Genomic DNA, 27,948 nt, shown 5'->3' with positions numbered 1-27,948 from the left:
CATTTATTTATTTTTTTAGTTAATAAGTTAAAGATTATCCAAATTCTAATAGCCTTGAATTATTAAAAAACGAATATGAATTTTCTTCTATTAACTTAATTTCTTAATACTAATATAAAATTAATTGAATTAAATTAATTTTATATTTTATATAAGCGTTTGAAATGGGGCTTCCTCTTCGACGAGGGAGGGGTTCATCTTTCTATGTAAGCGCTACGTCTGTTGCACCATAGTTTCAGCACTAGAACATTCGCACTGTTACGGCGACCAGGTCACTCACTATTCACTATGTGCACCCATTGTCACTACACTATTCAAAGTAACTTTTATACAAGATATAAAAGTAAGTACAAACTACTGTAGCGGGTTATGCCTTAACTTATTTAATTACTCTGAAACTGCAGTTACTCCGCTGAAAGGTCGTGGGCCTGACCGCTGCCAAGTTTAAGCCTCTTATATTTCCTGTGTATGGCTTCTCCTTGTCCAATATCACGTGCATTTGGATTTACATGGCTTAGGGTTACTTCTATCTGTGTCCTGCATAATTTAGTTATGTAGTCGTACATGTAAGGAATTGTAAAAACCCGTGAAATTCGCGGACTGATGTGCACCTGTCAAATTTCAAATAACGCGGAGAACTGTGTTCTGCAGGCGCTGAAGTTTCAAGACGTGAGCGTTGTCCGCATGCTCCCAAGCGGTAGAGCCATAAGTCATAACTGATATAACCAGAACTTTTTAATATTTGTTCTTAAACGCCCATGTGAAATAGAGAACAAGATTTTTACGTCCGTGAGCATGACCTTGGCTACAGTCTTTTCGACATGGTGTCTGTACGTCATCCTCCTGTAGAAGGTGACATCAAGAAATGACATGTTATTTACAAACGGAATATCTCTTCCATATATCTGTAGTTCATTGTCAGGGACTAGAAGTATTCTGGAGAAACAGATCGCCTGAATTTTCCCTTCATTGTACCTTTATGTTCCAGCGTTCACACCATGACTTCACTGCAGTGAGGTCGCGTTGCAGTTTGCAGAGAAGACGACGTTCATGTCTCTCTGTCGCTTAAATACAGATATCGTCCACGAACAGGATAAGATGGGTTCCAGATGCCGCGAGTGCATCGTTTATGTATAGACTGTAAAATACTGGGGCAAGGACGGAACCTTGAAGTAGTTCTGCCGTTATTTTTCTTGGCGTAAAAAATTCCGTTTCCACCAAGGCTTTAAATTTATTGTCAGTAAGAAAAGAAGCAGTTAACCTAATGAGGCTTGTCGAAAATTCTAACTCTGACAATTTACATAGTAGGCCAGAATACCACGTTGTGTCGAAGGCCTTCTGGACATCAAGAACACAAACAGCCGTCAACATGTTATGGTTGAAATTTACAGTGGCGTGATCCGCTAGTCTCATACACTGAAGTGTCATACTGTGATTTTCTCGGAAGCCAAACTGATTTGTATTTAATAAGGTTGTTTCTTCAGTGTGTTTTTGGATTGTCCTTAAAATCAGCTTCTCAAATAGTTTTTCTGTAGTGGACAAGAGGCTGATCGGACATAAGTTCTAAGGAAATTTAGAGTAAGGCAGTGATTGAATAAACGTGTTAAATGCACAAGAGGTTTTATGTAAGATGTCGAACACATTCATTTTGGTTGCCTTCAAACCCACAGGCCTTTTCTAATTTCATGCATTGCAATTCTTTCGAGATGTCACAGGGTCGGAAATTAGGAAAGGTGTCTTCAGCAGGATGTCACCTGTTGTTAGAATCACACAAGTCATATACTCTGAGCTGGTTTTCCAGGCAGTCTGCAATTATGTTGGTTTTATCGGTTGGACAACATATGGGACCTAAGGGACAATGAATTTCAGATGGTGCCCTTCTTATCTCAATAGGCCAACATAGTTTCCCACCTTTGAAATGTCCCTTTCCGGACCATTTTCCAGATATTTTGAGTGGCTCAGTTTATTGCAGCTTTACACACTGAATCCCTGGATTCTTGCCATAATATTCTGAGCTTTCTTTCGTGTTTAAATATAAGATATAGATCAGGTGTTTCGTATTTCAGGTCTAGAAAGAGTTACTCTACAATGGCTGTTTACCACTTATCACTTCTTCTTGGCGCGAAGCCCCTTGAGTCTCATGACCAGAGGTTTTTTCAACTGAACCCTTGTGGTCATATTTCTTATGAAACACCCTCCCTGACGAGATGATGGGTTTGTCTCTCACGAATAGGCGTTGCATTTGTTGAATTGAATTGAATTTATTTACATTCTATAAATCCTAAGCAGGTTAGTACCTTTGGATACAGAACATGTCAAAAGGTTACATACATAAGTACAGGCAATTTTAGCTTAAAAATTAATATAACTTAATTTTACATCATTCTCTATTTACATTGAAGTATTCATCTAAAGAGTAGAAGGAATGAGCATGTAGATAATTCTTTAACTCTGATTTAAACTTTTTAGTATCATTGCCCAAGTTTTTAATACTTTGTGGCAGATTGTTGAACACTTTTATGCCAGTAAAGTAGACTCCTTTTTGATATACTGATAAAGTTGATGAGGGTAGGTGGAAGTTATATTTTTGTCTAGTATTCATGTTATAGACATCAGAATTTAATTTGAATTTATCTTTGTTGTAAACAACAAATAGGAGAAGCGATAATATGTATTGCGATTGAAGCGGTAGAATTTTTAATTTCTTAAATAATTCTCTACATGAATCTCTACTTCTACATCCTGTAATGATTCTTATTATATTCTTTTGTATTTTAAAAATTATTACACTATGTGAAGAGTTCCCCCAAAATATTAATCCATAGTTCATAATAGAATGAAAGTAGGCATGGTAAACCATCTTCAATGTTTCCTGTGACATAAAAGGCTTAATTGATCTCATCGCATAGCAAGCTGCATTTAATTTAGGTATAATTTGTTCAATATGTATTTTCCAAGACAGTGTACTGTCTACATGTATTCCAAGGAATTTTGTATCAAGTACTTTACAGATTAATTTGTTGGCATAACTGATGTCCAGATCAATTTGGTGGTTGTTTTTAGTTGTGAATGATATGTAATGGGTTTTATCAAAATTTAATGAGAGTAAATTGGCTTCGAACCATCTGTTTAAGGCTTCAAATACAATATTTATGTCATTTTTAAAGTTTTCAAATTTAGAGTTCTTAAATATTATACTAGTGTCATCTGCATATAGAATTGGTTTAGATTTATTGTTGATGGTTGATGGTTTAAGCATACCTATCACACATATAGCATTATATTGAAAATTCTTTCTTTTGCACTGTATGCAAATCCTCTGTCTGTTCAGACTTTGCAAAGCAGATCATGTCTATCTTACTTATCTTATGCTACAACGAAAGCTTAACCACTTGAACGGTCCTAAGCTTGACCACAGCCTAGTTTAAGCCTCTTATATTTTTGTCGTTAATTTCGGTCTGTATAGTTTGCTTGCGGACTATAGACCACTGAGTTTATTTTTTTATATTTTTGTCATGACCTGACAAATTTTATGTTACATTTTCACCAGTAAATTTGTGAAAACTTGTTTTTTAACCTGTTATTTTAACTGTACCGACCTTTAAAGATCCTCGAGTTTGCCTCTTGGCCCTCAGAGTGTAATGTATTTTATATTTGGCCCTTTACGAAAAATCTTTGCCGACCCCTGCTCTAGACCAAAAGAGATTTTATGGTCGGTCCGTGCTGCAGCTATATAACGAGAACTGTGAGCCGCAGGATGCCCTGCGGAACCCGTGTGGAGGCGGGATCGAATACCTCCACTGCGACCCTGCGAGTCGTAGGAGGCGACGAAAATTGAAGTCTCAAATCCGAGAAAGTAAAATGTAGTCGAGGGTACAAGAGAGGCTCGGACCCCAAAAAGACTGTGCTGGCAAGAGCCAGCAGCATATACAAAAGACAGACCAGTCCTCTCGTTAGAGATGGCGCCCCACAAAAACCAAGACCATAACTGTCAAACAGTAAGAAATACCTGGTCATGAGCCCCCGATGGGGCTCGAAACCAAGATTTACTGACTAACCGTCAGGCGCAAAGTTACTTTGATCCTGACAGGATGCCCTGGGGAAAAGGTCCCCGGTACCCAGTGAATAGGACGCTTGGTGGGCCTCAGAGCCGGTCTGGAGGACGTGGAGATGGAAGAATTCTTGACCCTACCGGTATCCATTGGATAGGAGGTTGGGTGGGCCCAAGAGGGGGTCTGAAAGACGTGGAGAAGAAAGACTTCTTGATCCTACCGGTATCCATTGGATAGGAGGTTGGGTGGACCCCAGAGCCGGTCTGGAGTACGTTTTTTTTGTATATATATTGTAACGTGTTTCGTTACTGAAGACGCCGTTCGGATTGTTAACTGATTTATTTAACAACCTACAAATCTCGGCTACAATTATTTATAACACAGTTGCGGGTTTCACACTTTATAACCCTATTCGCAATATTCAATTCACTCTATTGTCAATAGTCTACACGTTTCACAGTACGGGAGCTATATAAGTGCCTCTGTATTACACACTCCCAATTACACAATTACGCACACGTCCGGTTCTTCTTTCCGCGACGGCTGCTATATTCTAACTCAACTTCTAACTGCTCACTGCTGGCTAGAGAACTCGTTCACTGCTGACTGGAGAACTGTCTTCGGCTGCTGATACACTGTTAACTGTCTCCGGGGACGGCTACACGTTAACTCTCTTCGGCCGCTGTGCAGTTCCCTTATATAGCCGCAGCGCCTGCCTGTTATGTAATGAGTGCCGCTGTTGCCTGGCGCCGTGTCGTCACCGCAGGGAGAGGGGCGGGTTGTTGACTTGCCTATTAACATAGGGTGACGTCAGCGCTACGATGCCGTCACGTACCGCTGGGGAGACCGGGGTTGCCCTCCATTGCACAACATGTCACAATATTTATTAGCAATCAGAATTAAATACATTCTTTAAGCTAATTTGCTAATTTAATACCGTCCTCGTGTGCTTACTGTATCGTGATGAGGGCTCCTCCAATGAGTGATCCTCTTCAACCATCAAGTAGATCATCTGGCCATAATTTCTTTATCCTTCTTCATTGTTGTTGTTCTAGTAGGGGCTGCAGTAATATATTTCTATGGTGTCCTAGTTTATCGTGATGTTTTATGCTTTTTTCTTGGATGACTTCTTTGATGAATGGTACATTGAGATCGTCATGTAAGGTCTGATTAGTCACATACCAGGGTGCATTTGTGACCATCCGCAGTATTTTTGACTGCCTTCGTTGCATTATGACTATGTTCGATTTACTGGAGCATCCCTATAGTTCGATTCGGTAGGTCCAAATAGGCTTTATGATTGCCTTGTAAAGAAGTACTATACTGTCTAGCGATGTGCTAGATTTACTTCCAATGATCCAATGTATGTCTTTTACTTTTAGGTCTACCTGTTTTCTTTTTTACTTTTTGGTTATATGCTGCTTCCAAGCAAGCCTGGAATCCAGGTGGAGTCCAAGCTACTTTACTGTTCATGATTCTGGAATTACAGTATTATTTATGTGTACGGCTGGGCACTGTTCTTTCCTCATTGTGAAGGTGACCTGTATAGATTTGGTTTCATTACTGTGGATTCGCCACTTTTTTAACCAAGTTTCTAATTGGTCTAGATGACTTTGTAGTCTTTGCGAGGCAGTTACTGGATCATTATGGCTGGCAAGAATGACCGTGTCATCAGAAAATGTCCCTGTTGTAGTGTAAGTAGTCGTTGGGAGATCTGTTGTGAATAGCACGTATAATATCGGGCCTAAAACGCTCCCTTGTGGGACACCAGACTGGATGGTGAAGTTGCTGGATACCTCCTCGTTAACTGGTGTTCGGAATTTTCGGTCAGACAGATATGACTTGAGTATTCTAAAGTATTTTATAGGGAGCACCTTTTTGACCTTGAATAGGAGTCCAGAATGCCAAACCTTATCAAAAGCTTGGCTTACGTCTATAAATATTGACGTGCAGTATTGTTTGTCTTATGGAAGATTCTATGAGTTTGTTGTATTGTAGAGTGATGATTCCTAAACCCGAATTGGTGTGGAGGCATCCATTCATCTGGCTTTAGATCCATATTTAGTCTCCAAAGTATAAGCTTCTCAAATAGTTTGTTTATTATGGACAGTAAGCATATTGGACGATACAAAGATAATTCTTTTGGGTCTTTTCCTGGTTTTGGTATCAAGATAATTTCTGCTGTTTTTAATTGTTTCGGCCTAATACTAAGCCTTAGCATAGCATTATAGATGTATGTTAGCATTACCAATCCCATTTTTGGCAACTCTTTCATCATTTTGGGGGCGATTTTGTCAATACCAGGCGCTCTTTTGATATTTAAGAAGCCAATTTCTTTTTTGATCTCTTTTGGGCTGAATAGTTTTATTGTCTGAATATTTGTCGGTAATGTGGTAATATCGTCCTCTATCTCTTGATCAGGATGACTGCCATTAGGCGTAAAGACCTTCGATAAGTGTGCTGCGAAGAGTTCCGCTTTCTCTTTATCGCTACGAGACCGTCGTTCTGGATGACCTATCTGGATTTTTAAAAGGCGATACAGGAACTACAGGTTTTAGTTGACTTCACAGGTGTCCAAATAGAGTTGTCGTAGCAATTGAGGTTTCTGAGGTAATTGTGTAGTGTCAGCTCTCTGGACTTCTTGATTTCCGCTCTTAACTTATTGATGGCCCTGTTATATGCTGTTCTGTCTGATGGGGCATGACTTGGTTGGCATGTCTTCCTAACCCTTCTTTTATCTGCTGTAAGTTTTTTGATTTCAGTAGGGATATTTATACTTGTTGTTTGTGTGGCGTATAGAGCTGCTTCTTTAAGAATGTTAATGAAGTTAGTCAGGGCTATGTCTAGTACTTCAGGGCTTTTAAGACTGATGCGTAAGTTAATGGCTTCTTCTATTTCTATCTGATAATAAGTCCAGTTGGTTCTTCTGTTGTGAAGCCTGGGAGTGGTTTTTTTATTGACAACTTCGGTACTAATAGTAGCTATTACGATTGTGTGGTCCGATGAAAGGTCATAACTAGGGACTATATCCATATAGGTTGTAGAGATGCCACTTGTAATATAAAAATCCAATAGATCTGGGATTTTGTCTGGGTCATTAGGCCAATAGGTAGGGGTTCCTGTCGACAGGAATGAGTATTGTTGGTTTCGTATTATTTTCAACAGCTCTCTACTTTGGGCGTGGTCAAGCGAGATCCCCATAGTGTGTATTGGCAGTTGTAATCACCCCCTGTGATGAAATTATTTCTTAGTGTTCGGAAGAATTCGTAGAAGTTTTTCTTCTTTGATATTATGCCTAGGTGGGCAGTACACCGCAGCCACTGTTAATTCGTATGCCTTCATTTTTACCTTAATTGCTGTAGCTTGTAGGAAGTTTTTTTCTTTCAAATTTCGGTAATTCATAATGGCTTATTTTATTTTTAATAAGTATTCCAGTGCCTACGTGTGCAGTGTTATCCGGATGATTGGCAAAATATACGTTATAATGGGGTATCCTGAAGTATGTTCTGTCAGGTAAAGTGGGTTTCGCTTACCAACAATATGTCTATTACATTGTGATCCAGAAATGTTTTAATTTCATCTTTATGCTGTAATAGACAGTTGGCATTCCAAAGGGTTATTTTCAGAAACTAAGCCATTGTGGGATTTAGTTAGTAGAGATGATAACATGTTTAGTATCATAGTATTCTGCTGGATAAGCTGACTGAACATGTTCTTGAATTCTTCAAGAAATCTGTTTAAGGTTATGGGTGAAGTGTCTTCTTCTTGTTGGCTGTTATGTGTAATTCCTCGTGTTCCAGCTGCGTAACTAGCATTTCTGTATGCATTGTTTGTTGTTGTTTTAGGTATTTCGGGTCTCGCTAGGGAATCGGGATTGTGCATGTTTACTGTAGGGTTTCGTTGAACATTTTGGAGCAGTTGGAGGAGAAAGAATTCTTGACCCTACCGGAACTCGATTATCCGACTTCTCGTTCATCCTGCCAGTAGCCAATCTCTATACGGACTACGCTCGTTACAGCAAAGGTAAATTCATTAAATTTAATTTAATGTCATATATTTTTCTCCCTTTCTTCAGTAGAGCATACAAAGAAAAAATAACATTACATAGTTCAACCACATGAGTTGGAGTGAGTTTACTAGTTGTCGTTTCTAATTCATGTAGGATAATATTTAAATGTCAAAACGCAGTCGGGGGCAACAAGGACACCCAGTCTTACGATGATAAGAATACACATAATACATAATACATCAGACTGTACTTAAAAAAATACCTCTCGTAAACACACGACAACAGAAATTTAATAGGAAGGCAAGAACATACTAGTAATTTGTATTTTGACGTTATTAGTGACTAGTAGACGGGGTTTTAATCAGTGAGTCGATTTATTGGATATTCACCAGTCGTAACTACAATTAACTATGATGCTCTCAGGATTACTGTTAACTATATCACATAAATAATGTCTGCTTACACTAACCGTTGCTAGGTAACAGATTTCGACAATGGCTAAACTCTGACAGTGTTTCCACTATCCGTTTCCTGCCAACGGATCTATAGCACAGGAACTATAGCAGTCTCATTTGAGCACACGCTCCAGACGTTACACATAGAGTATCCTCTTCTCAGCCGCACTCTTGCAACTACAAGTAACTCTTCTCTTCACAGCCTCCCTTGCAGAACTGAATTCTCAACTGGACTCTGTACTGTGTACTCAATCTGCAATCAAAGCACTTGACACACACCAAATCACTTGAAAATTTGGTTTGGGATTGCTACCAGTCCCTCTTACAACCGGCCAAACATAACTGAGTTCAGCTGATATGGGTGCCGGACAATGAGGGTATTGCTGGGGATGAAACTGCAGATCAGCTGGCAAGAACAGGATCTGAACCAGGTTGCGGCATTTCAGTAGGAGAGTATTGCTGGGAATGAAACAGCAGATCAGCTGGCAGGAACAGGATCTGAACAGCCGTTCATAGGACCTGAACCAGCTTGCGGCATTTCAGTAGGAGAGTATTGCTGGGAATGAAACCGCAGATCAACTGGCAAGAACAGGATCTGAACCAGCTTGCGGCATCTCAGTAGGAGAGTACTGCAGGGAATGAAACCGCAGATCAGCTGGCAAGAACAGGATCTGAACCAGCTTGCGGCATCTCAGTAGGAGAGTACTGCAGGGAATGAAACCGCAGATCAGCTGGCAAGAACAGGATCTGAAGAGCAGTTCACAGTACCTGAACCAGCTTGCGGCATCTCAATTGGAGTTGCCAAGAAAGCGATCAGGGACTAGACTAACACAAATAAAAAAAAAACACTGGGAATCCACGACTGGATTCAAACACGCAAAAGGATTTATATCAGGACCATCTANCATTTTTTAGCATATTTTAATACCGGTATACTTATATTTTAAAATATAATTAATTAAAATTAATTGTATATTAGTATTAAGTAATTAAGTTAATAGAAGAAAATTCATATCCGCTTTTTAATAATTCAAGGCTATTAGAATTTGGATAATCTTTAACTTATTAACTAAAAAATAAATAAATGTTGGCACTCACATTAATGAGATGGGTGAGCCTGCCGATTCTTGCACAGTTCTATATTTGGATGTAGCTGGCAAGCTTAAGTCGGAGATCGTCACATACATCGAGTCGATTTCGGTACTTTGTTTTTATTTGAGTTAGTGATGAAAGCCCTTTCTCACACAGATACGTAGAAACAAACTGAATTATAATCTTTAAAACACCATTGTACAGTTCACTATATTCTCTTTTCACTGGTGATGAGGTCCAGAAATTAACCATACCTTCTGCTTGGAATTTCATTTGAAGTCCGTTGTCATTTGAGAGTTCGATTAACTGTTCTCTTTCGTTCAATGAAAGTTTGTTATTTTCAATATTGCAACGGAAAGGATCACGAACCCTTCGTAATATTCACTTGGAAAATAAATTTCAAATTGTGATCTTAGAGTTTCGAGATGCGAACATATGTCATTGCATATTTCTTTTTCAATAACGAGATCATTTTCAACTAAAAAAGACTCTAGGATTGGAAATGGCGAAAAATTCCTCTGTTTTACACAACTGACCCACAAATCAAGTTTCCTCTCAAACCCCTTTATTTTATCATGGGCACTGAGAACAGTCAAAGAATTACCTTGTAGAGAGAGATTTAGTTCGTTTAGTTTTGAGAATACATCTGAAAGATATGCCATTGTACTTAGCCACATGTCATCGCAAGAAATGACGTAAAATCTTCGTTAATTTCGTTTACAAATAACAGGACTTCCTGTCTTAATTCAAAGAGCCTTGTGAACTCCTTACCCGTGAAAGCTAGCGAACTTCAGAATAAAGAAGCTGTTTGTGTTCCCTACTCATGTCTTCGCAAAGTAATGAAAATATTCTGCTATTTAGAGGCCTTGCCTTAATAAAGTTGATTATCTTAATGCTGTCTTCTAACACGGTTTTGAATTTAGATGACATATCTTTGGCCGCCAAGGCTTCCTGTGAATGAAACAACGGGTCCAGGTAACACCAGGAGCCACATCTCTGACTTTGGCTACAACGCCACTATGCCTACCGGTGAGCGCACGAGCCCCGTCCGAACAAAAACCTACATATTTTTTCCAATCAATTTCATGCTCTTGCATGTACTCATTAAGAACTTTAAAAATTTTTTCTCCAGTTGCACGAGCTGGCAAAGTCTTTGAAAATAACATATCTTCATGAATGGCATTGTTAAACTCGTACCTGATATAACAAATCAACTGCGCATGATTCGAAACGTCTGTTGTCTCGTCTATCTGAAGTTAATAAAATAGACTTTCTTTTATTCTACTGATAAGTTCAGATTCTACGTTATTAGCTATGTCATTGATTCGGCGTGTAACTGTATCGTTTGAGAGTGGTATTAAATTAATTTCCTTAGATAATTTTTCACTAAACATTGTTTAACTATATCTTTTGCAACTGGAAGTATTAATGTCTCACCTATAGAATGAGGTGAGCCGCTCTTCACGTTATGAAGACTTGTAATATAGGAAGTTTCTAAGGCCTTCTTAGTTGCTGAACCTACACTAGAAACAAGTTTCATTTCTTTGTTCATTTTTTCAACACATCGTTGAAAAAATTCGACAGGTTTGCTTTCTACACTTGTGTGTTTCGTCTCCAAGTGCCATTTCAATTTCGCAGGTTTCATGCACTCGCTTGAAAGCACTTCGTGACAAGCAGCGCACCGAGGTTTTGGTTCCCTCTCATTGCCACACCAAGTAAGTCAAAGTTCCAAATAACTCTTGTCATATTTACGAAAGTAGATCATCGACCACTAGATATTTTAATGGTACTAGAATCACTGATATTAATATCTTCACACACATCTTCTGAACTTTCAGCACTGCCCAAATGAAGCGAATCATCACGTTCCTTTCTTTTCAAAGGTCCGGATCTAAGCCAGTTTTCCGTTATGTATAATGGCACTATTTAACACAGACAACTACTAGCGTGTACCACGTAAGGATTTCGAACAAGTAACGGCTAACAGACAAGCGACGAATCAACAAGGCACAGAATTTGTTATAAGTTACTTGTGATTGGCTACAAAAAATAGAATTAGAAAAGTGTAATTTGAATTCCTGGATATGATTTGCCCGGATTTTAAAACAGCCGGAGTCTAAAATTTCTCATATTGTCATGTGGAAAAACAGAAATTAAAAAAAAATTAATGCAGGAACATGCCCAATTTTCAACAAGTAAAGATGGAATTTGGCACTGTCTATTATTGGTGTACGACGTACGTGACCATTACGAGGGGGTACCCAAAAGAAACCGAACTTATTTTATTTTTAAACTTATTTATTCAAATTTTAAGCACAAACCTTCAATCCCCTTCAAAGTACTCTCCGCTTACACTAATACACTTGTCTAGTCTTTTATTCCATTTTTCAAAACATTGTCTAAATTCATCTTTTGAGATGCTTGACAGCGCCTCCGTCGTTTTTTCCTTTCACGTCTCTTTTCATTCGAGGAAACAAAAAAAAGTTGCAAGGGACAAGGTCGGGTGAGTATGGAGGGTGAGGAACAGGGGTCATACCATTTTTGGTCAAGAATTGTCGTACAGACAGGGCTGTGTGAGCAGGGCCATTGTCATGATGGAAAAACCAGTCACCCGACTGCCACAAATTTGGTCGCTGAGCTCCAAGTCACTCCCGACAGCTCCACAATTTCTTCAATGGTCCGTCGTCGATCTTCCTTGATGATTTCACGAATTTTTTCAACATTTTCATGTGTTCGGGCCGTGGAAGGACTACCAGAACGAGGTTTGTCATCAATTGACAGTTCACCATTTTTGAAACGGGAAAACCACTCAAACACTTGAGTTTTTCCCATAGCATCGTCCTTGTACGCCGTTTTTAACATTTCAAGAGTTTCTGTTCCAGTTTTCCCGAGCAAAAAGCAGAATTTCACCGCTGCACGCTGTTCACGAAAACCAGCCATTGCAAAAACGACGATCACACCAAACAGTTGTCACTATGAACTCTGCCGAAACTAGTCCTTACCTTCTGAAGCAACGGTAGTCGGCTTATCGACTCAGGAATGTTAGCTCTATGCGCTCATAGCGGCAAAACGCGGTACTACAAAAGCTCTGCCCACAAAAAATTAGTTCGGTTTCTTTTGGGTACCCATCGTATAATGTGCACATAGCTCAGACTGGGTGTCTGCAAAACTATTTAAAAAGTCATATATTCTTGAAAAGAAGGTTCGGTACTTTGGTCCACTGTTATGAATTCGGGTGGTCCCTGGCTGGGTTAGAGGCGCGGCGCCAGACGTACAGGAAAGGGATGGCGAATAGCATCACTGTCATAGTGCTTTAAATCCCTCTTTTGTTGCTGAGAGTAGAGTGGGTAGTCGGTAGGCGGGTAGGGTAATAAGTTTCATAAAATGTCAGTACTGGGAGAAAAAGTGAGAGACGATTGCCATGTGTAATTTCCAAACTCTGAGATTTTCAGCTATAGTGTTATACGCAATTCAATTGAATTTTTTCTTTTTTGAAGGAAAACAAGGGCACACCTCGAGGACCACTTGTGGTCCGCGGACCATAGTTTGAGAAACGTTGCCTTATGTGATTGTGAGGCCATAGCTTATTTAAGATATCGCCACCTGCGTCAATTCTTCATGGAACCTAGTGACATTTATGACGCCCCCATAAATAAAGTCCTACATTTCATTCGAAGTGTAGGATTAGTAATGGGTTAATCCAAAGGGGAAGAACAATAGACCATTGAAGGTCGCAGTTCTGGGACCAGTTTTATGGCTCACCCCTCATACTCATACTCATCCTAGTTACAATTCGCTCTCATCCTGCCGAAGTCAAAGTCAAAGTCACATTTGCTACTGACGGTCAGTTAGTCAGTCAGTCTTTGTGTCGAGCCCCATCTGGGACTCATGACCAGATATGTATTACAGTTTGAGAGTTACGGTCTTGTTTTTGTGGGGCGCCCTCTATGACGAGAGGACGGGTTTGTCTTTTGTATATGCTACTGGCCGTTGACAGCGCACTCGATCTTAGGTCCTAGTCTCTCGGGACTCGCAACCATATTCTACTATCTCAGATTTGAGACTTCCCTTTTCGTCGCCTCCATCGACTCACAGGGTCACAGTGGAGGTATTTCCCCGAAGTCGAAGTCGAAGTCGAAGTTGAAGTCACATTGAGACTGACGGTCCGTCAGTCAGTCAGTCTTGGCGTCGAGCCCCATCTGGGACTCATGACAAGATATTTGTTACAGTTTGACAGTTACGGTCTTGTTTTTGTGGGGCACCCTCACTGACGAGAGGACGGGTTTGCCTTTTGTATATGCTGCTGGCCCTTGCCAGCGCAGTCTTTCTTAGGTTCGAGTCCGAGTTCGAGCCGAAAGCCTGCCACTGGACTCAGGTCTGAGCCGGGTCAAGATAATTCACTGCTAATTCTCTGTTTTTATAGAGCTCGAATGTTCATAATTTTCGCCATTAGATTCCATCCTGAACTGGTTCAAGACAGTTGAAAAACAATTTCCTGCACATCTTAATATCCGATTTATCTAACGAAAAGGTGACAATGAAAAAAAAATGCTGTAAGGATTATGCAGAAAACAACTAACACATGTGTTATGGTCTTGTTGTCCATATCTAGTTCTATTATTTGGACTCTTTCCTTTGCACTTCCCATGCACGCCTAGCCTCCCCTCAGTGTTACATGTTCGCGCACCTCATCCTTCTCCGTTTCATCAGGCAACAATATTACGTAGGTCAGCGGCAACATTTGCAGAACTCCCAATTATGTAACTTTCATTTTAATTTCCTGTCGATTCAACACTTATTCCAAAATGTGACGAAATGAAGATGAAACGAAAAACCTATAATGTTACCTTCCCACAGTCTCCATAATAATATCTTCCCTTTAAGTTTATCGACGAGAATTTGGATGCATTTCTCATTTCACATATATGTTACATGTTGCAATCACCTTATTTTTCTTTATTTGATCGCCTGATAATATTTTATAAAGAGTTGCAATTTTTAAGTCATAATTATGCAATTTTCTCAAAATCATTAATATTGTGACGTGCAGTTCCCTTATATAGCCGCAGTGGTGCCCGTTGCCACGTCATAGTAGGAAGCGGTGACGCGTCACCGTGTTTGCGTATATCCTAGCAACGCTGTCCGGAGTTGTTGACTGCTGCCTAGCAACCGCGATATCCCTTAGTGACGTCACCGCTGTTGACTCGCGTTGCATAGCTACCAGGTTGCGGGGACTCGGCTAACTTCGGCTCCGCTCGGCACGTCACCGCGGGGAGAGTGGAGGGGTGATGACTCGCCTATTACGCGAGCGCTACGTTACCGCCACGTGCCGCTGGGGAGGTAGGGGTCCTCCGTTGCGCAATATGTCACTATATTTTCATTCTAAAAATTCATTACCGTGAATACAAGAGCAGCGATTTTCCCCTATCATCAGCCACATATATTCAGTCAACATAGTCGGATACTATTTTTCTATGATCCTCTTTAATATTGTATTCTCATCTGTGCCTAGTCTCTCAGGTGGTATCTGCCTTTCCCTCATTGTAACATGTCGAAATATAGTGTTTCTTTTTTATTTTGAGGAAACGTTTTCACCCACACAATCCTCCATCTGGAGGACCACCTCTTAGCGACTGTCCGTGAACGCATATCAGTGCATGCGCAGGATACCTCTACAGGCTTCTACTTACTTCACATGTTTTACAAATATTATTTTCTAATTTCATTGCTAAAACTTTTATTAGGCTCGGAACATAAACTTCGTATTTGTGGTTCCTTTGTTGCATGCCGTACCATATATATTAAACGCTAATGTTAATATTATGTTAAATTTAGACCAAGAAACAGATGTTTTGAAAATGTGGCGCATTTTAGATATTTGGAAACAACGATAACAGATCGAAACCTGATTCAGGAGGAAATTAAGAGGAGATTGAACTCGGATAAAGCTTGCTACCATTCAGTTCAGAACCTTTTGTCTTGTCGTCTGCTATCCCAAAATATAAAAATTAGAATATACAGAACTATAATTTTGCCTGTGGTTCTGTATGGGTGTAAAATTTGGCCTCCGACATTAAGGGAGGAACATAGACTGAGGGTGTTTGAGAACAGGGTGTTGAGGAGAATACTTGGACCGAAGAGAGATGAAGTGACAGGAGGTTGGAGAAAACTGCACAATGAGGAGCTCCATAACTTGTACTCTTCTCCAAGTATAATTAGAATGATCAAGTCGAGGAGGATGAGGTGGGCAGGGCATGTAGCACGAATGGGGGAGACGAGGATATTTGTGGGAAAGCCAGAAGGAAAGAGACCACAGGGAAGACCAAGGCGTAGGTGGGTGGACAATATTAGAATGGATCTTAGAGAGATAGAATGGGTTGGTATGGATTGGATCGATCTGGCTGAGGATAGGGACCAGTGAAGGGCTCTTGTGAACACGGCAATGAACCTTCGGGTTGCATAAAATGCTGGGAAATTCTTGATTAGCTGCAGAATTGGCGGCTCCACCAGAAGGGCTCAGCTCCATGAGTAAGTAAGTAAGTAAATTTAGACCTTGAAGATGCAACGATAAGTGCTACCCCAGATTCGTACAGTAAGACAAGCAGCAAACACACTGTTGTTTCCCCCATTAAGCCATATCAGGTTTTACTGTCGTGACAAATCCCATGTCCCTAGATGGATAACGAACTTCTCTCCTGTGTCGCACAGCATTTGGTTCAGTAACACGAACACGTATACACTACACGTCACAGGGATATGTCTTTTTCTTAACTCATAAAAATTGTTGCTTAAAGGTCATAAAACAGTTTAAAATATTTAACTCTTTCGGTCTATATATTTCAGTGTTCTTACCTCTTAAATTCTGCAAGCTAAGTGAAAATCAGAGGACGTATTCCTATCTTCATGGTTTATTTTATAACACAATCAGCAGCTAAACTATTACAGAGTTGAATGGTGGATAATGAATTGGAAAAGACGTGGGAGGAATTAGTTGTGGCCTAATCGCAGTACTATCCTGACATGTGCCTAGAAGAGCCTGTGGAAAACCACTAAAACTCTCAGTCATAATATTCGATATCGCGACCAAGATTCAAATCGAACATCTCCAGAATAGAAGTCAAGACCGTTACCTCCAGATCGGCCTGCGCGGAGACTGTGTGTATGCTTGCCCACTTTTACGATTGAAACAAGTTAGAAAACTCACACATAGTAGCCTAGCAATTCTAAGCATTCCTTCTCCTACTGCAACTAGGTTTTAGTTTCGCTAATGATAAGTTTTTACGCTAACTTTTAATTAGGATAAAACGGAGAAGACGAGCAAGGACTTCCGATACATAATTTGATGACAATCGGTCCAACTGTCCTCCAGTTATTACATAAAATATGGTTCATATACAACTTCTATTCGAAATATTTTGTTTCGTTACCATATCTTATATGTAGGTAATTATGCTCGAATGCACGCAGAAATACATGTAAGTCTTCATGTAAGGCTCATTATTGTTATCTGGTATGAATTATCGTTACATGGTATGAATGGTATCAAGAATATGTCGACAGGTTTTAGTAAAAACTCTCGGCTAGTAAACCCATTATATGCGGTCACACAGATATACATGAGGAAGTTAATAGGGTTCAGGTTTTACAGGCTTTTATATCTGAACTAAGCCACAGTTAACAGTCTGACACATTTGTTGTAGACTTTTTACGTACATTCCTCTATATTTTTAGGTCTGTCTGCACACGGTGCATAATGGAAGCCGTCACGCAAGAACTGCCGACGGCAGCACTTAGCGAGCCGCTTGTATCAGGGCGGAAAACTGAAAACAAATCACGCCCGATTTTTGCTCAGGTGAGTGTGCTCTATGGGCAAGTAATAAGATAGATTCATAATGATGCTGAACCCAGCTCTGGGGCTCTGTAGGGTACATTGAATTTTAGATATAGAGTTGGGTGAGCGCAACAGAATAAGTGGAAATAAGAAATCAAGGAACGTAAAATACAGTTTTAGCCACTTCTGATTCCATCTCATACCTGATATGAATCACGAAACAGCGACTCGACGGAGCGGGTGGACTTGTCAGTAACGCTCCGGATTCGTATTCTTTAAGTATTCTGTTCCAATCTAGGTCGGCTACAAGTTATCCTGGCCCTGTTCCTGATGTTTCTGGTGCAATTTCTCAGTCCCTTCAGGTAAAACCTGGTAGTATTTCGATTATGTCATGATTCTTACTTTCCAAATCCTTCCCAGTTCATCATTCACATATCATTCTATCACTCGACGTTAGGCTGTATTCAGGGAGCATACAGCGTAGTAAAGTAGCCCACAGAAACGAAAAGCGTTTCACTATTTTTGTCTATGGACAAACCAGTAACCAGTTAAACAGGTAAATATTTTTTACTTTAAATGTTAACAGCCATTTAATTTATATACAACTTATTTATTGGACCGTCACAACACAACAATAAAAGAACTTCAAGGACAATGCCCAGATATAGTTCTGCTACATGTTTCGGCCACTAGTGGCAATCATCAGGCAAACACACTTCAACAAACGTACACCACTGAACTGCAGTACACAAAATTTGATACAATGTCATAAATCATTTAAGATAATGGAATATAATAACCTAAATATTGATACTATGATTCAACAGAAAATGGAAACTAAATACGACGCCCTATACAACAAAATTAGAAAACTAAAGCAAGATAATGAAAGTAACACCACTAATTATAACACTACACAACATACGTTTTTAAACGCACGATTAACATGACTAACATAATATTCACTTAAGATGATGTGAACCTCCTAGATAAAGGATTAAAATATAACCTACACAAGAAACCCCAAAATTGGATAAAAACACTAGCCCTTGAAGCTGACACCACTATTAGAATTTTACCTGAGAAAAACCAACCATATTTTAAGCAATTAGTAGCTAATAACCTACAAAAATTAATTAAGAAACAAAATGGAAAAAGTAATAAAATATATATTCAAAAAGAGAAAACAGAATGGAACACACTTAAGAATATAAAACAAAAATTAATTAGAAGTCACTCTATGATAGTAAAAGCCGATAAAGGCAACACATTAGTCATTCTAAAAAAAGAAGATTATACGTGTATCTATAAACTTGATAGCTTTATTAATAATAACAACCTTACTGAGTTATCACACGACATTACCAATAAAGCGCAACAAATTACTAGGAACTACATAAACAATTGTAAAGACATCATAAAGCACAAAGATAAATCGAAACTTATAAACGTGAACCCCCGCGCACCGCACATATATGGTACCATTAAATCACATAAACAAGGACAACCCATACGTCCAATAGTCAACTGGACAAACTGCCCAGCATATAATATTTCTAATCACCTTAACACAATACTAATAAATACTTTACATCTACCCAATGCCTTTAATGTGAAAAACACTAATACACTGGCGAATTTATTACAACTCATCGAAATAAATAGCAACACACAAATGTGTTCATTTGACATTGAAAATATGTATACCAACATTCCCACAAATGAACTTTTCAATATAATTGAAAATATTATTGCTAAGAATCAAAATATGTCACATGAAACAAAAATTGAAATAAATAATTTGCTAAAGATAATACTAGAACAAAATTATTTTGAACATAATGGTAAATGGTTCAAACAAAACGAAGGTCTTGCTATGGGAGCACCAACTTCAGCGATTCTTGCCGAAGTATTTATGCAATACCTGGAACATACAACTATCATTGATATATTGTCAAAATACCAAATAATCGATTATTTCAGATATGTCGATCATATTTTAATCATTTATAATTCTCATATATCTAATATTGATGATATGTTGTATGAATTCAATAATACCCACACTAATATAAAATCCACAATTGAAAAAGAAACAAATAACAAGCTTAATTTCTTAGATTTATCTATTGAAAAAACACACAAAAGCCTACAACTCGGAATCTACCGGAAATCTACCTCTACTGACCTAATTATTCACAATGACTCTTGTCATCCTTTCGAACATAAAAAAGCTGCTTTAAATTTTCTCTTCAATCGATTGAAACAATATCCTCTTTCACAAAATAATAAAATCTTAGAAGAAAATATTATCAGAACCATTTCAAACAATAATAACTACCCACAACATACTTTACAACTGCCAAAACCCTCTACAAAAAACACTGCGCGGAAAAATAAATGGGCCACCGTCACCTACTTCGGCCATGAAATTAGATGTATTACCAAACTTTTCAAGAATACTGAGGTTGGTATCTCATTTAAGACTAAAAACAATATAAAACATCAGCTGAAAATTAATTATAACAAAAATTATGTATATAATCTTAGTTAGTTAGTTATTGGAGAGGGTGGGTTTCCCCATGCACTGAGACCTGTATTGGTTCATTGTGCTTCCCGCTATGATTTCTACCAGTCTCTATATGCTACCGGTACTGATGCTTACCATCAGTCCCGCCCAGCCAGCGAGACCGGCTCTACTAGCTGAGAGGTATCTATAATGCTTGCCCCATCTACCAGAGGTATTAGAGACTGCTGTTGGGCGGGAAACGTCCGTTAATTTGGCTCAGTGACCTCCTTTGGAGATATGAGGTTCTTTTACCTGCCGTAAAGCTACGACACGGGACCCACGGCTTAAAATTCCTCCCGGAGGACTTGTTCCCTGAATTTTTCCGCCCTTAAAAATTCGACGACCTCCGCCGGGTATTTGAACCCGCGTACTAGAGTCATGAGGTGGGAACGTTACCTCTAGACTACGGAGGCCGCTTATATATAACCTTAGTGGAGTATAAACTACAATGTTACGACTGTCCTTTAAAATATATAGGACAAACTGGACGAACTTTCAATGTCAGATTTAAGGAACACATATTGGACAGCATGCACGAGCACAGTTCGATAGACAATATATTAGAAGTTTTATGTATCGGAAAGAAAGGCCGAACTTTAGACACATATGAAAGATTTTACATTTATGAAATTAGCAAGCAATGTTTACAACTTGATGATAATTTTACAGAAATGTTTAACCCCATTTACGATTTAGTAATTGATATACACAAAACATAATATACAGCTATAACCTTTTCCCGCCCCCATCCCCCAACATCTCTTCCTCATTCCTACCTTCCCCCTCTCTCCCTTACCTTGACTATCTCCTACACCACCAAACCAGTCGTTGTTTACCTCCCATACATTACGTACAATTCTCCGTATGAGGAGGCTCCAACTATTCCGTAAGTAATATACGTACTATATACTACATTTTCAATATTAAAACCAATATTAATTTAACATAACCTAATACTATTGTAACGCCGTGGCGGCAGGGGGCGTGGAGGTATCCCTCCTTGCCACCACAGCTTACGCTGTAAGGAGTTAACACAATACTCCTAGCTTACCCTCAGCTAGGATTCTCCTGTTTCTGGTCTTCCTTCTCTCATACTGCTGCCACCATCTATTTTATGTCCTAAGAGAGGTGATGAAAGTACCAAGGGCCGGTAGCGCGGTAGTCGAGCGTTCTCTGTTGGCTGGCCCTTTCATCCTTGTCTCCTCTTATTATTGGCGTAGAGCGGGCCTGCCGGGTCTGACCCGCCTCTACCTATCGTCTGTCATCTCTATGGTGGGAACTACCCCCTTGACATATTGTCATAGCTCCCTCCTGGCAACTCTTCATATAGTCTGCAGGTAGCAACGTATTACATTATTATTATATCTTAAGGGGGCGTTGATATCAAGGCTACTAAACGCTGCCTCATGTTCTCCCCTTCGGGGATATAGGCCTTGAGCCTCTCTCTCTCTGTTTCGACTAATGAGGATATGCAATTATTCCTCGTTTGACATAAACCGTTTTCATGTCTCCATTTCATACTACTCATTACATACTACTACCNCCTATCGTAAAGCTTCACCCTTAAAATAATCTGCCCGTAAAGTTATCATCTGGAAAGCCCACATACCATATTTATCACCAAAATCATTAGTCGTACTATAACGCAAATGTGCGTAGTCTACACACTACCGGTAATCTTAACACATACACCATAACGACAGCCATATTGCCGGGCTATCTTCCTAGGCAATTACTTGTTACCTAATTATTCTCCCCTAAGGGCTCGCCGGACACACTGGAGTTTGCTTTCAACATTTTCCACAACCTTTTTATCAACAATAATATTTAACAACATGGCTTATGTGAGTAAACGTGACTTACTTGGAATAAGAGACGCAGGCCCACTTCCACCACTCGTAAGGCCCATATTGAATAGAGCCTCCGGCTGACAACTGGTTATTACGTTTTTAGATCAGATCTCTAAGTCTCCTGAATTCAGTAATTTATATCTTTAACTTGCTGAATCTGCGGTTGACGAAAGAGGGAGGTTAACTCCTCCTTTCGTCCTCAATCTCCGGTGGAGAGTCTCCATTGGCTACCTTTTGACTGTGAGTGGGCCCGTGGTCCTCTTTGCTGCTTATTTAATAATATTATCTTTACTCCAGTGTCCCTGCAACGCGACTTGCAGAAGTGCTATTGCGCATTCTTCTAAATCAGGCATTCTTAACCTAGATTACCTGTCCAGGTGTTGACATACTAATGTAATTGCTGTAAAACATTTGTCGCAAGTCTTGGAACATTTAAGCAATGGCTTTTTTGACTTCTAGTCTCAAAATTGCCCCACAACAACTATTTTTATTATATTTTTTCAGATTAATTACTGGGCATCCTACACAATTTCATAATGAAACATTGAAATTTACTATTTGTCGACTGATACGTATGTAAAGTGGAAACAACGACTGATTCGATGTTAAAAAACATCGATTAAATTTTAATCTTCTTTTTTTATATATGACTTTTACTAGCTTTAAATAACCTATTTATTGTATTCTTATTGCAAATTATCTTAACTTATTTATGACACTGTATCAAATTTTGCGTACTGCAGTTCAGTGGTGTACGTTTGTTGAAGTGTGTTTGCCTGATGATGGCCACTAGTGGCCGAAACATGTAGCAGAACTATATCTGGGTATTGTCCTTGAAGTTCTTTTATTGTTGTGTTGTGACGGTCCAAAAAATAAGTTGTATGTATTGTAACACAGCAGGATGCATGAAATGAAAATCATTTAATTCATAATCGAGTCACATTTTATGTGTCAATGTTTTGTCAAGAGAATGCGGGACGGAATCATAACATAAGGAGAAGTAACCGATTCTTTGCAAATGTGGCAAATGTCATAACAAATAAAAAATTGATGGATGAAGAAATTAAGAGCAGATAAAATTCGGATAATCCTTGCTACTCTTCAGTAAAGAAGCTTTCATATTCTCATCTGCTGTATAAAACATACAGACTAAAATATAAGAAAGTAAAGCTGTCCCTCTAACAAGCCGTGAATTACCATCGGGTCGTGAGAGGTCGAGGTTCCCACATTTTCTCTAGACAGCAGGCTCACAGATGGCGGTGTGGTTTTCAACCTTACACGCCGGCCGCACTTTACCCTACCCCCAGGAAAATTCTTGGTACTCATTTCTATTAGAGGCTGAGTCGACCCCAGGGCGATAGTGCGGTTGGAAGGGTTAGGTCAATTGAAAAATCCGATGACCTCATCGGGATTTGATCTCTCGATCTTCCGGGTTGTAGTATAGTGCCTCAACCAACTACGCTACCGCGTGCCCCCGACAAAAATATGCAGAGCTATAATTTTGGTGAGGTTAATATTTAGAGCCAAGATGGTTGAAACAATCAGAGGACGAGAGAAATTGCATAATGAGGAGCTTCGTAACTTCAACTCCTCGCCAAATATTAGTTAGGATCAGGTAAAGGAAGTCGAGGCCGGTCACGGTAGCCGAGCGGTCTAAGGCATGCACTATCTTCGCTCGCTCGGAAGCCGGGATCGTGGGTTCGAATCCCACTCAGGGCATGGATGTTTGTGTGCGTTTTTCTGTGTTTGTCTATAGGTAGAGGCCTTGCTACGAGCTGATCACTCGCCCAAGGAGTCCTACCGTATGTGTAAGATCTAGTAAACCGAAGTGAAACGGAGAGTTTCATGGAGGTAGGCCTAGGCCCAAATTGGTGCTGTAGCGCCACAGGAAAAAAAGGAGGTCGAGATGGACAGGGGAATGTAGCACGCATGAGAGTGTAGAGTAGTGCAGCATACACTCACACAAACATCATCACGGCGTGGTGCTTAAATAAATACAAAGACAAACAAACTTTACTACTTTACTTAACACAGGATGAGTGGTGCTGAATTAACTACTTCGTATGCTTCCAGGCAATAATGGCAACTTTAGTGTACCTAACAGCTATCTGTAATGGATTAACTAGTGGCTACTCGGCTGTCCTTCTTCCTCAGCTTCGAGCAAACAACAGTGGCTTTGAAATAAATGAGGAAGCGGAGTCATGGATTGGTAAGAGCATGAACCTGTTCCTGAGACAATCGTGACTCAGGGAAGAATGCAGACTGGGGCGTTTGAGAATAGGGCTCAGAGGGGAGTGTCTGGAGCTAAGAGGTAGGAAGCAACGGGAGAGTGGGGAAAACTCCATTATGAGGGGTTTCATAATTCGCACTCTGTGCTAGATATTATTCACACGATGAAACCACCAGGAATAATAGATACAGGGGATGTAGCACACATGGGAGAAGAGGGAAATGTATAAACAATTTTGATATGGAAACTTGAGGGAATGAGACCACTTGGAAGACCTAGGACTAGATGCCAGGATAGTAATATGAATCATAATAAAAGAAACAGAACAGAAAGATACAGACTACATTCAACTGGCTCAGGATAAGGGTTAGTGGCTGGCTCTTGTGAACAAGGTAATGAACCTTCAGTTTCCTCTGAACGCTGGGAGTTTGACTAGCTGAGCAATTGCTAGATTTTCAAGATGAAATGTGTTCCGGGGACTTAGCTAATTTTGTATTTGTATATCAACACTTTCATGTGTGTGACACAGATTAATATGAACTTCTTCTAGTTTACTGTAATTTAAATGAAGCTCCCGTGTTGTGTCACCAGATCCTGAGGCTGTATAAATTCTGATTCTGTCAGACTTTACATCTAGCACTATTTGGTGTGGAATATGAATTATTAAGTTCCTGCAACTGTCTTCAGCCTCCTCTTACTTCCTCACTGTTTGGTCCGCATACATATACAAAATAACACCATCCTGAATATGAAAGGTATCTAGTATTGTACATCTGAGCGGCCTCCGTAGTCTAGGGGTAACGTTCCCACCTCATGACTCAAGGTATGCGGCGGAGGTCGTGGAATTTTTAAGGGCGGAAAAATTCAGGGAACAAATCCTCCGGGAGGGACTTTAAGCCGTGTCGTAGATTTACGGCACGTAAAATATCCTCATGTCTCTAGGAGACCTCTGAGCAAAATTAGGTAAAAAGTTTCCTGCCCAAGTAATTTCCAATGCCTCTGGTAGATGGGGGAATTATCGGGTACCACTGCCAGTAGAGGGGCCGAACTCGCTGGCTGAACGGGGCTGATAGCAAGCACCGGTATCGGAAGGGTATGGCGACTGGTAGAATATGAAAGGGGACGTACAATAGATCATCAACTGGTCGCGGTGCATGGGGAAACCCACCCCCTACAATAATGAATGAATGAATGAATTGTACATCTGCCCCATTTGTAAACATTTGCATCTGTTTGCAGTGAGCATCTATATTGGTAGTACATCTGTGGGCTGTCTGCTGAGTGGAGTCCTCATGCATTTGTGGGGCAGAAAACGCGCTGCTCAGATTGCTGTTTCGTGTGTCTGTACTGGCTGGTTACTGATAGCCATAACAAGTACATCCCCTCTCATGCTTCTGGGGAGAATGCTGGGTGGCTTGGGGAAAGGAATCTCCACTCCAGCCATTACTGTAAGTTGGGAATATGTGTGGTCAAAACACATGTAAATATTTTGTCATTATAATAGAAACATGAAGAAATACATATAAGACAGAATTTGCATACATAAATACGTTATTAGCAGGGCCTGGATCTTGATGACATGTTATCTTTTTTTCCTTGTATCCTATGCGATGCTCTTAAATATATAAATCTTGGATTTGAGCCGCTGGTTACAGAAATGTAAATTTTATAGGTAATTTTTTGTCATTTTTTGACATTTTTAGGTTTAAGGTCATTTTTTCATTTTTGGGGTAATTTTTTGGTAAATTTTTGGACTTTTAAGGGTATTTCTTGTCATTTTTGGCCATTTTAGGGAATTTTTCTTCATATGTTTTCTGAAATGTGAATAACATGGAAGCGAAGTGTTCTTTGTTTTCTCCTTTAGGTCATTTTTCTGGATTTTTTCGGTCATTTTATAGGTCACTTTTTGAATATTTCCAGGTCATCAAAATCCGGGCCCTGCATATTACATTTTTGCGTCATATTTTAGATCATTTTTCTGGATTTTTTCGGTCATTTTTTTAAATATTTTCAGGTCATCAAAATCCGGGCCCTGGTTATTAGTATAACACTCGTTGAGAATCCATTGAAAATTCTCATCATTTGCTATAGAGGCTTTTGTGCCATTAACATTCTTTGCTCTACCCCAAATTATTTTCCAGTCCTACATTTTATCCAAGATATGGCAAGGCCAGTGTTTAACATCATCTCCCATAAACAAATCACACAAATACTCAATTGTAAACTGTTTCCTCTATATGGTATACTACACTTCACATATCTACATTAACATACATATTATGAATACTCACACATTTAACATGACACACTGAAATAGAGAGACTACTTGCTCGTTCGTGACATAATAATGACTTGGAAGATGGAAGGGGAGTTTTTCCTGCTGATTTGGTTCCATGATTAAAATTATGGTTAACATTTTTTCGTTCTTCAAACTTGCATGCAGTTCTCCGTAGCTCATTCAAATTCCCCACAAGATATGTCTGAAAGTCCCAACATGTGGTATCACAGCTTTCATTTGTGTTCTTCATTAAAACTTTTTCCTGTTTCTGGACCACCAGTCTGATTAAGTTTCAACCATTCCCTTAGAGTAGAGGCATGGATGTCAAATTGTTGACTAATATGTAATTCTCTAATTTAGTTATGTAGGGGGCAATCATCCATGTTAGGTGGGTCCCTTGCCACCGCAGTATGGCACGTCCTCAGGTTGTGGATGGAGGGACGCCCTCCAGTTTTGGAGGGAAGCTGCGAATATTGAATAAGCAGTAGTGGACAACCGACAAGAGGTGGCCCACCAGCTTGGGAGTCGGGCGCGGGGCTAACAACTCCTTGCCGTAAAAAATAAGTACGTTACGAAAATGAAGGCAAAACCTCGGACCTGGACGGATTCCTGTGAAGGATGAGAATGGTGATCTGCCTGCAGATTCCCACAACATTTTGAATAGGTGGAGGAACTACTTCTCTCAGTTATTGAATGTATATAGGGTCAGTGATGTTAGGCAGACAGAAATCCATACAGCTGAGCCACTAGTACCGGATCCTAGTCCTTTTGAGGTTGAAAATGCTATTACAAAATTGAAATGGTATAAATCGCCAGGTAGTGATCAAATTCCGGCAGAACTTATTCAAGCAGGAGGGGAAGTATTACATTCTAAGATCCACAATCTAATTACTTCTACTTGGCATAAGGAAAAATTGCCTGATCAGTGGAAGAACTCTATTATTGTACCAGTTCACAAGAAGGGTGATAAAACTGACTGTGGTAATTATCGAGGGATATCACTGCTATTAACTTCATATAAAATATTCTTCTCTCAAGTTTAAGTCCATATATAGATGAAATTATTGGTATCATCAGTGTGGGTTTTGACGTAACAGAACAACTACAGATCAGATCTTTCGCATTCATCAGATACTGGAGAAAAATGGGAGTATGATGAGACAGTACATCAGCTATTCATAGACTTCAAGAAAGCCTATAATTCAGTTAGGAGTAGGGTTCCCAGATACCCCGTTTTCCCTGGATTCTTCCGTTTTTTCACCCAAATTTTGTTCCTCCGTTTATTGTTTACCCGGAGTGGATAATTCTCCGTTTTTTTTTATTTAAGTCCATTGCGAATTATATTTCATGGGTTAGATATTATCATAAAATTTTTGTAAACCTTGGAAAATGACATTGTTATAGTTTCTTTCGTTATGTTGCATTTCGTGAATGTTGGCAACACTTGAGGTTCTAAACCAAAGCAGAGGTTGTTGGTGATAGCGTATTTTTAATCCGTTCAGTAGTCGCTAGAAAGTCAGTGTCAAAGTAGTAAAAATATTTGAGGGTGAAGAAGAGCCATCAAAGACTCCTCCACGAAAGA

The 27,948-nt window shown here is 39.6% G+C and overlaps 1 protein-coding gene across 1 annotated transcript in view; it reads left to right on the top strand.

Annotated features, from left to right (window-relative positions):
* The first annotated feature begins 11,250 nt into the window (after positions 1 to 11,250).
* Positions 11,251 to 27,948, top strand: part of LOC111870718 (facilitated trehalose transporter Tret1) — a 30,345-nt gene continuing 13,647 nt past the window's right edge. The window contains exons 1-4 of the mRNA XM_023863219.2: positions 11,251 to 11,323; positions 17,340 to 17,460; positions 23,932 to 24,067; positions 25,328 to 25,536. Coding sequence (XP_023718987.1) covers positions 17,362 to 17,460; positions 23,932 to 24,067; positions 25,328 to 25,536 — 444 coding nt within the window. The 5' untranslated portion in view covers positions 11,251 to 11,323; positions 17,340 to 17,361. The remainder of the gene's footprint in view (positions 11,324 to 17,339; positions 17,461 to 23,931; positions 24,068 to 25,327; positions 25,537 to 27,948) is intronic.

The sequence above is a fragment of the Cryptotermes secundus genome, unplaced genomic scaffold (genome assembly GCF_002891405.2).
Source record: "Cryptotermes secundus unplaced genomic scaffold, Csec_1.0 scaffold161, whole genome shotgun sequence".
Lineage (NCBI taxonomy): Eukaryota > Metazoa > Arthropoda > Insecta > Blattodea > Kalotermitidae > Cryptotermes > Cryptotermes secundus.
Note: the sequence above shows the minus strand (reverse complement) of the source record. Positions and strands in the feature narration are given on the sequence as shown.